At 35.9% G+C, this 10139-nt stretch overlaps 1 protein-coding gene and 1 long non-coding RNA gene across 2 annotated transcripts in view; one reads left to right on the top strand and one right to left on the bottom strand.

The window, feature by feature from the left end:
- The window catches only part of LOC108737183 (DNA-binding protein D-ETS-3), a 52461-nt gene extending 43695 nt beyond the window's left edge, over positions 1–8766 (bottom strand). The window contains exons 1-3 of the mRNA XM_018469899.1: positions 8628–8766; positions 7821–8016; positions 7007–7127 (exon numbers count right to left, since the gene is read on the bottom strand). Coding sequence (XP_018325401.1) covers positions 7007–7127; positions 7821–8016; positions 8628–8632 — 322 coding nt within the window. The 5' untranslated portion in view covers positions 8633–8766. The remainder of the gene's footprint in view (positions 1–7006; positions 7128–7820; positions 8017–8627) is intronic.
- LOC108737184 overlaps positions 1–10139 on the top strand; it is an 82823-nt gene that overhangs the window by 53616 nt on the left and 19068 nt on the right. The window lies entirely within an intron of this gene.

Below are 10139 nucleotides of genomic sequence, written 5' to 3'. Positions count from 1 at the left end.
CTCCTATCTTTATATTCGCTCTTTCCCTACTTTTTCTTCCCTTGCATACCAGTATTTTAGTTTTACTTTTATTTATTTTCATACGATACTGATCTGTCAGTACCGCTTCCATTTTATTTAAAGCTATCCCTAGGTCCTCCTTGCTAGATGCTAATACTGCTATATCATCTGCAAATCTAAGCATACTAATCTTTTGCCCTTGCACATCTATCCCTGCAGTTGTACTGTCTTTAATGATGTTGATGGCGTCTTCGATGTATAGATAAAAAAGTATCGGTGACAGTGTGCGTCCCTGCCTGACTCCCTTCCTAATATTTACTTCTCTACGTTGCATCCCCAGCTCTATAACTGCCTTTATATGCCTTTAGTGTGCATTATTTATTGGGGAGTTTACCTTCTTATTTCGACTATACTATATTTTGAAATTCGAATCTGTAACCACGCATCTTCGCAAATCTGCCCGAAAACGATTAAGAAAAACATGAGGCTCGGGTGAGAACATCGACCACCCCCTGCGGCTCCACGAACGGCCCATTCTCCTTGCTCAGCGGCACCCGTTAAGTTTAATGGTTCGTAACATACGAGCGAACGATAAGAAGGGGGTGTTTTTGTGCACGCGAAAACATACAGCGAAAAGCCCACTGTTATCTTCGTTCTTTATATTAGGCATTGTGCTCTTTAATGGCAACGACACAAAGACCATTTGTTTGTAGAAATGTAAGTAAGGGGTTGCGTATTTTTGGTAAAAGACAATACAACTTTGTTTTTTTTTTCAACCCTCTTCGCATTCTTTGTTGAATAATTCTTAATCGTGAGAAATTTATTTACAAGAATAATGTTAGATTTCAATATATCAGTTTCTTGTTTGTAATAAAAACGGACAGAGAGACACACGAGTGATCCTGTAAGGGTTCCGTTCCTTAAAAAGTGTACACCCATGAAAAATAAGCAACTCTGGACAGACTTTTCGTGCTTTGTGCTTGAAAATGTGTTTCCAATTCTTTCAGAACTGTAACTGAAGCCCTTTCGTAAACAACTAGTTAGGGTTGTAAACGAATTATTTTATTAAAATGCTTTGTAATTTGCATTCAAAATATTTCAAGTCCTTTCAAAGTGTTTTGAAGCACCTACTTAATGATTTCAATCGACTGCTTTCGAAGTCTTTTGGTAAGGGCTTTGTCCAGGCTTGAGAATATCCAAATTTTTTCTTTACACTAAAAAAGTTTTCAGGACTTTTGATTGATTCCAAACAAGATTAATTTTTAGAAAAAATTATTAAAACTTAATTTTTGAGTACTAAGTCCGTGGCTTATTTTATTCTTTTCTGAATTCATCTTTCTCCAGGTTGTAAGTCTTGTTAGCAGGGATGATATGCAAAAAATTATCATACATATATCTCATAAGCGTCAATAAAGTAACCCCTGCGGGCGTGATGAGGCAACAGATAGATAGGCGTTCGGGTACTTAGACTCTTTGATGGTGATTCTAATGGAAAGGCTTTTCTGACTTTCCGAAAGTCACGATGACATTACACATTCTGGACTTTTACGTAGTGCATCATTTTCAACACATTTTATTTGCGAGTTTCGTTACTTACTGTAAAAAACAGAGGGAAAATAAAAAAAAGGGAAAAGAGTAGNTGTCTTCTTGAGGAAGAGTATATAGAACCCTTAATATTCAATATGTCTTCTTGAGGAAGAGTATATAGAACCCTTAATATTCAATATGTCTTCTTGAGGAAGAGTATATAGAACCCTTAATATTCAATATGTCTTCTTGAGGAAGGTAGTGCATCATTTTCAACACATTTTATTTGCGAGTTTCGTTACTTACTGTAAAAAACAGAGGGAAAATAAAAAAAAGGGAAAAGAGTAGAATTTGTTCCTAACAGAAATTGTAATCATTATCATTTCAATCTTCATCTTGCTTCATCCTAATAGGTACTATTCCTTGGATATTGATCTACATTGCGTCAAGTTTGACTAGGATAAGAGAGAGAGAGAGAACCAGTTAATTTTTTAATAATCGATTAAATAAAGGGATGAGGAAAGGTGACAGGTTTCGCGAGAAGTAAACAAATAACTATCGTCTGACGGTGGTGAGGATCAAAGGTCGTGGGCGTCCCGATGCCAGCGTCGGTCGCAATTAAGCCGCGAATCCAGCATGGCGACCGGACGCGTCGTATCAATCATTGGGCACACGTCAATTAGTCGCCGGAAGAACTCCGCTATCAATTCGAACGGGAAAGATGGAAACCAAAGGGATCGATTGTCGATAGACTGCCGATGCGAATGGACTAACTAACTGATACCGTGTGTCATTAATTCGCGATCGTTGAACCGAAAGGCTCAGAATTGAGGCAGTATTGACATATATCGGGCTAGCATTTTTAAAGTGCATCATAATTTGTCGCTAGTTTGTTGTCAAATCCCAAAATTTGTCGCTCCAACAGCACAGACGAAATGCTACTTCATAATAAACTGATATTGCTACTGTAAGAGCTATAATTTTTAATTAATTTGTTGGTGAAAGATAGTACTTTAATCCATTTTGTCGTAAGTCGAACCTCTAGCTGACCAGCGAAAAACGTTTGGAGAACCGTCAAGCTCACACCACACATAATAGTCTGTAAGGACCACAATTTGTCATTATTTTTCTACGATATTTCTATTTCGGGATACGTTGTGTAGTGCCAGCTTAGCGACTCCCCAATCTTTTGTCGCTGATCGGTTAGACGATGAACTTTCGACAAACTTTTCAGCGACAAATAGTAGCCTTTAGAATATTTTTCTATGACATTTCAATTTCAAAATGCGCCATGAGTCGTGTCAGTTTGGTTGCTCCTGTCGTTTTTCCCTAGACAACTGGAGAATGGACAAGCGACAAAATAGGTAAAAGTACCATATTTAAGCTACAAATTATAGCTGTTGCGGTATTTTTCTACACCATTTCTTTTCAAGATACGCTATGTTTAGTGCCAGCTTAGCGGCTCTCGAGTTGTTTTTCCCTGATCAGCTAAAAGGTGAACCCACGACAAATTTTTCAGCGACAAATAGTAGCCCTTAAAATATTTTTAATGCCAGCCTGTCGAATCGTTTTTCCCTGATCAGCTAATAAAGTGTGAATTTACAACAAAACTTTCAGCGACAAATAGTAGTCCTTAAAATATTTTTCTATGCCATTTCAATTTCGAGATGCATCTTGAGTCGTGCCAGTTTGATGGCTCCAGTTGTTTTTCCCTGATCAACTGAAGTGTGAACTCACGACAAAATTTTCAGCGACAAATAGTAGTCCTTAAAATATTTTTCTATGCCATTTCAATTTAGAGATGCATCTTGAGTCGTGCCAGCTTAACGGCTCCAGTTGTTTTTCCTTGGGCAGCTACAGGAAAGGCTAGGAACAAAATTGGCAGAAGTACAATCTTTCAGCGACAAATTATAGCCGCTACGGTATTTTTTTACAACATTTCTCTCCAAGGTACGCTATGTTTAGTGCCAGCTTAGCTCCAGGTATTTTTCCCTGATCAGTTGAAGGGTAAACTCACAACAAATTTTTTAGTGACAAATAATATTTTTCTAGTGCTAGTTTGGCGGCGTACCATCTTTCAATGACAAAATATAACTTTTATAGCGTTTTGCTACACCATTTCGAAATAGGCTATGTGTACTGCTAGCTTGAAAACAGGCAGACATTTCGTCTTTTGTCCAGTAACCGGCTGCAGTGACAAAATTTAGATTTGGTAATGACAAATTGTAGTGCATATTAGAAACAAGAGATATTGGTAATGACAAGAACAGAAAATGAGATGTAGGCTTTTAAGGCAAGAGTGCCTAATATAGAAACAGAAATAGGAATAAATAGGAATTGAGGAAGTCCTAGATTGAATGCCTGAAAGTAGTGGAGGGTTGTGTGGGATGTTTTACTTTTCCAGAAATGTGAAGATTGTTTCAGGATAATAAGGAGTGGAGGTGCGTGTCCAATCAATATTTTAGTCAACGACTTTGTCGTGAATAAAAAAAGAAAAATATACACCAAAACTAACTTAAATCACATTTTAAATGGGGTGGTGCATGTGCATGCGTTTACCAGTGTATATAGGAAGAATTTATTGTTCTTGTCGGCCGTCGTTTGCCCTTTCACCCTCTCGGGTCCCACCCGTCAACGACTTGCCCGATCTCTTCGTAATAAATCGTCGTTATAGAAGTTTTTACAGCGGGTGGAATCGCAGTCGACAACGGCGGCGGCAAAACTAGCCAATATATCAATTAAAGGCACCCGCTAACCAGTGGGGCGTGCCGGGCATGAAGCTACCCCTCGACTCCCCATTTATTATTATCTTTCCTGCTTTTAATACATTACGTTCAGAACTGCAGCTTCATCATCGTTTATCTGTCTGTCCGCCTGTACGTGTAGTACGGCCCAATGTAATTGCAAAATTCATTGTCTTTCTTTTTATTCATTAAGATTAATTGGTTTGTTGATAATAAATTCATTAAAAAAATCTAGTTTTTTCTAGATAACGTGCTAGAGCTTTGATCTTTTTTTTGTTGGTAGCATTCTTAAAATTCATCCCCTTTTTACCTCTTTATGGTAATTGCATTCCTTGGCGGTGACTCGCGTATAATAAATGTAAATGATAGAGCTCGGATTCAGAATCTTTTATTATTTAAAATTATCCTGGCAAAAGGACATCTCCTCGGTGGCCACAGCTTTCTGTGTGTTCTTTTGTAACACGACCCCATTCTTATTCCCTGTCCCGATCAGGAAGCTTTGCATACTTATTCTTCTTTTTTTTTTGTTATCCTGACTTTTCTTTTTACAAAACTCCCAGCTTTTATTCCTTCTTGCCATTGTTAGGGATCGTCGCAAGAAATCGTATCTAGCAGGTGACTTTTTTTTAAGCCCGAAAAAAAAACGAAAAAAATCCTCTTGGTTCAGAACAGGCGTGTTGAATAATTAAAGATTAATCAGAAGGTAAGCGATTAAAAAGCTTTAAATTAAGAAATTTGTCTTGAAGGGTTCAATATGTCTTCTTGAGGAAGAGTATATAGTACCCTTAATATTCAATATGTCTTCTTGAGGAAGAGTATGTAGAACCCTTAATATTCAATATATCTTCTTGAGGAAGAGTATATAGAACCCTTAATATTCAATATGTCTTCTTAAGGAAGAGTATATAGACCCTTAATATTCAATATGTCTTCTTGAGGAAGAGTATATAGTACCCTTAATATTCAATATGTCTTCTTGAGGAAGAGTATATAGAACCCTTAATNTATTAGGTGCCAACATCAGCAGGTGTTTTGTAACAAAACACTTTGGACTTACGCTAATGCTGACAATGTTTAACTTCGATGAGTCACTAGGTAGGAAAAGTGTAATAGGTATGAGAAATATACAGGGATGAATTTTTATAGTATGAATATAAGGGATGCCTATTAAACAATGACGAAGACTGATGGTGTAGAAAGGTCAGAAGTTGAACAAATGTCCTAATTATTTCAAAAACTTAGTTTGCAACTATTCTGTGCCTGAACTCATGGAAGAGTTTATAGAACCCTTAATATTCAATATGTCTTCTTGAGGAAGAGTATATAGAACCCTTAAAAGATCAGTACTCGTCCATTTATATATAGGCACATTTTACATTTCAGAAAGAGTGAATTTGGTATATTGGATGATAACTTTACGAATGGTTCACAAAACCACATCGAATGCACTTCTGTGAGAGAACTCATTTGATCTTGGGGGTTCTAAAGCCATAATACATACAAATTTTGGTCGAGGACCCTTTTCGCGCCGTATCTTTTTTCATCCCCTTCGTCCCGGGTGTCATAATCGTAATAATAGCCCTAACGTTATCGTACCGCTTATAATAGATTTTCTTGGGTACCCCACGGGGGTGGCGAGATAGGCGACAGGGAAAAGTTTCGCTTGCCGACGCCAGCGACGTCGCGTCGTCATTTCCGACTTGTGCATCTTCGCCACAGTGTAACTCCCCGCGATATAGACGACGTCGTGTCATTGGCTGTTTCGTCTTCCTTTCCAGATTAGACGCCATCGAAGGGCAGATTACGTATTAGGGATTACAAGGGATGCTTTGGGTACGTGCGCAGATGCATCAGCTCTCAGACAAGAGGCCATGGCAACCGCGAGAAAACACCTAGCGACCTTTTCGTCGGTACCAACGAATTATTTTACTCTTAATTTGAAGGAGATTGTTAAGTAAAGCAAAGCATTACTTATTATAGAACGTTCAAGAAAGAAGTGGGAGAACGAACAAAATAAATAAATTATATTAATACTCGTATGATTTAGTGATAGTGATTAATAATACTAATTCACTTCACTCTAACATTTTGGTCCTTCGAGCCGAACAATGAAGATCAGCGACGAATTAAACTAAAATTATTTAATAATATATGAAACTGCACTTGAATTTTGAACAGAAAATTGTGTTGTTGACGTTTTCTTAAACAGAAAACTTATTTGGAATGTAATTCTGTTTGAGTAATTACGTTTCGTTTGAAATTGAAACTACAAAAAACATCTAAATTGTTAACCTACCGAAATCCTTTTGATTAATATTTATTTTACTCAAAACCAAGGAATGTCCAAATAATTTATCGTATGTAGTCATTTACTAATATGCCAATAAGTGCAGGCATGTTCGTCATTGAAATCAGTGCAACTGTCTCCTCCAATTATAGGACATGTGGAATTAGATGTCTATGAATATACAAAGAAAATGGCCTACACTTTCGAAATAGACGCCAGGTCTACTGATTTCAACTATTACCTATCACTTAATAATATTTTTAATTTGTGGCATAGCAGAAGATTTTGATTGATTTGCATGTTTCTCTGATAAAATATGCAATACACCAAGGGGTTAGATGGCGAATCGCCATGATTAAAATCGACAACGGTATCCCTCCGTCTTTATTTGGACGGGTTCAACTAGTATGTTCATAAAGTGCATTTAAATACATAATGTATTACTTACCTTGTGCATTTCTTTTGCTTTCGTTTGAATTTCTGAGACGGGAAGTATCAAATCCAGACGCAGGCACAGTTCCATACAGTTCACTGAAAGCACTGCTTCCACTGAAAAATCCTCCTCTATCCTGGAAAAATAAATGGAAAATGTTTAACGAAAAGCAAATACACACGGTATAGCAACTTTCCAATTGAATGTTTAATAATAAGGAAAAACAGTAAAATGTCTTCCTCTTGATATTACATAAATATGTGCACGTCTACACCCTTTTTGATATCGATGGACGAAGCATTGTGGACTGGGGGTGTAGACCTTGGCATTAACTTTCATTAATCTCTAAGGATATTATTTTTTTATTTTTCTACAGATAGAATAAATAGATTAAATATATGAAATCCTATGACATTGCTAGTTACTTAATAATGGATTAATATGCAATATTAATTTGAAATTATTTTTTCGATTTTTTATTTACCCACTACAAACTACCTCAAATTAATGAGGGAAAAATTGTTACTGTTGTCACACCCTCGCCGGGAATCGAACCGGGGACCTTTGGCGTTGTTCATTAGTGCGTAAAGCCAAACGTCCCGGGTTCGATTCCCGGCGGGGCTGTGACATCAACAATTTTTCCCTCATTAATTTGAGGTAGTTTGTAGTGGGTAAATAAAAAATCGAAAAAATGATTTCAAATGAATATAGAATAAATTGGCTTATTCAAAGTAAAAGAACTAATTGGTTTCTAAATAGTACAAGTTGCAAAGATATCTGTTAAAGTCAAAAAGAACACTGTGAAAATTGAAATATTTTTTTGTCTGACCTGCAAGGCAGCCTTGGCCTTTTCGACGCTCTGCTTTAGTTGTTCGAACGTGCTGAACCTGTAAGGCCACGAGTCCTGGGACGGCGAGAACTCTTCGGTTTTTATTGTCGTCGGGAACTTAAGGTCCTGCGTCTGTCCTAATTGAGGATAAGAACAGGAACTCTCGTACATCCTTTTCCTTAGCAAGCACTTTTTCCTGTAAAACAGAGACATCTTTAACTGCCCACTTCCTCATTCGTTCGCAGTCTCGAAATCATTCACTTGAACGTGTCGCAATTATGTTGATAAATATCGAAAATAGTGTGCAGTTTAAGAGAATGATAGGCTTTGTTTTGTATGTACACATAAAAGAGGGTGGGACAGGGGTGGCAGGGGGGCGCCATGTTAAATTGATTAAAAATTTGTTAAAGCCACCTTAAATTTTTAAAAATCGTAGAAATATAACCACTAAAATGAATATTAAAATTATTAATTAAAAAATGGGTTTCTAAATTTTTACGAAGTTATTGAATGGCTTTTAAAAAAATTGTCTAGAAAAATAGTCCATAAATATTTGCCTACTAATAATTCAATATCAAATTTTAAAAAAAAAGAAAGAGAAAGATGTTAATTTTTTGGAAATTGTAAAGTTTTCAAGGTTTTAATTATATATCCTTAACTCATACTTCTCTAAATGAAAATTGTTCCACTAAGAATGAAAATTAGTACAATTGATTGTAAGAATTTTTTTATAATACTAACGTAAATTAACTTAACATCTCTTCAGTTGCATAGATAAAAATTCGCATCTAGTTTAGTTCTTCTTACCTCATACTCGTTGTATTATCGAATATATTAGGTGCCAAAATGTTTAAAGTTGTTCCCCGATACACTTGTTCGTTAGTCCCTTAGGATAAACATATGGGACTCGTATTTCGGCAAAAAGAAACTTAAGTTCAAGATTCGTTATCATTCTAGGCGCACGTTTGGATGCTTTGTCAGATACGATAACATTGTTGTATCTACATATATGTATTTAGAGATAGATGTTACACGGTGTAGTCGTGTGTTTGTGTTGTACGTATACATGGAACACTACCTAAGTGTGCAAGTCCAGCCTCTCGATTATCCACTTCCGTTTCAATTAACCACAGGAAGAACTCCCTCATTTCATTATGCGCCGTTTTACCAAATTTATTTTTAGACGATAACAGAGTTATGTAAGGAATTGTGCGAATTAGCGAATGCGACCAAGAAAATGACACATTTACATTTGCATAAATATGTCTATGTACTTGAGAGAATAATACAACGAAAAAGCACCAAAAATTATCGATAATGTGTAAAATAAAATGAATATTTAATATTTTATATCTCACGTCAGCGTACAACCACTAATTGGCAGGGATTATATTCAGAAAAGGGTAATGATTCTCTGTCACTAATTTATGATTAAACAAAATTTTATTTTAAGAAGAAAAAATCGTTAATTAATAAATAATAAATGTGGACATATCTAGACGTACGAAATTTTGAGTGTCCCCCTAATAGTTGTACAGAAAAGAAGTCTTAAAAAATGATGAACCAGTTTGACCTACTCCAAAGGATAAACCAAATAAACCCGAATTCAGGATAAACTTGTTCTGTCTAGGTAAAACCAGTTTGATAGGCGAAACTGGCTGTTAAATTTCAAATCGGGATAATCTAAATAAACAATATCGTATTTATTTTTTACTAATTTCTGTTCTAGGCAATACTAGACTCTATCCTAAAATCGGGTTTGCACAGTAAGATATATAAAAAAATCCCAGTTTGATTCTTTGGTAGGTGTTACAAATTTCGTTAAATACGTATTAAAATTATCGACGACCACCTAAAACTAATTTTCCTATCCCTCAGGAACAGTAGTTTTTTTATTGATAAACGGTACCCTATGTCCTTTTCTGTACCCTTGACAATAAGCGTACAAAATTTCATGATGATTGATTGAGCAGTTAAGGTGTGAAAACGTAACAAACAAATCAAACACATTCGCATTTATAATATTACAGTAACACCTCGATAACGTAATAACCTCTATAAATTCATAAAATTTTGTGTTCCCTTCCCCTCGGAGTCCAAAACCTCTCTTACTTAAAATAAAAACCCTCTATAACTTAAACGAATAATTTGGGCATCGCATCTCAACAAGCAGTGAGAAGCGGTTTGAATCGAGAGAAACTCTTCTATGTAAAAATCGAAGAATTGCTGAATTTCGTAATTTAGAAACCTGTTTACATGGTTAGACAGTGTAGAAATATGTAAATACATTAATGTTAGTGGACCCATACTAAAGGAAAA

Source organism: Agrilus planipennis, unplaced genomic scaffold, assembly GCF_000699045.2.
Source record: "Agrilus planipennis isolate EAB-ADULT unplaced genomic scaffold, Apla_2.0 scaffold104, whole genome shotgun sequence".
NCBI classification, from domain to species: domain Eukaryota; kingdom Metazoa; phylum Arthropoda; class Insecta; order Coleoptera; family Buprestidae; genus Agrilus; species Agrilus planipennis.
Note: the sequence above shows the minus strand (reverse complement) of the source record. Positions and strands in the feature narration are given on the sequence as shown.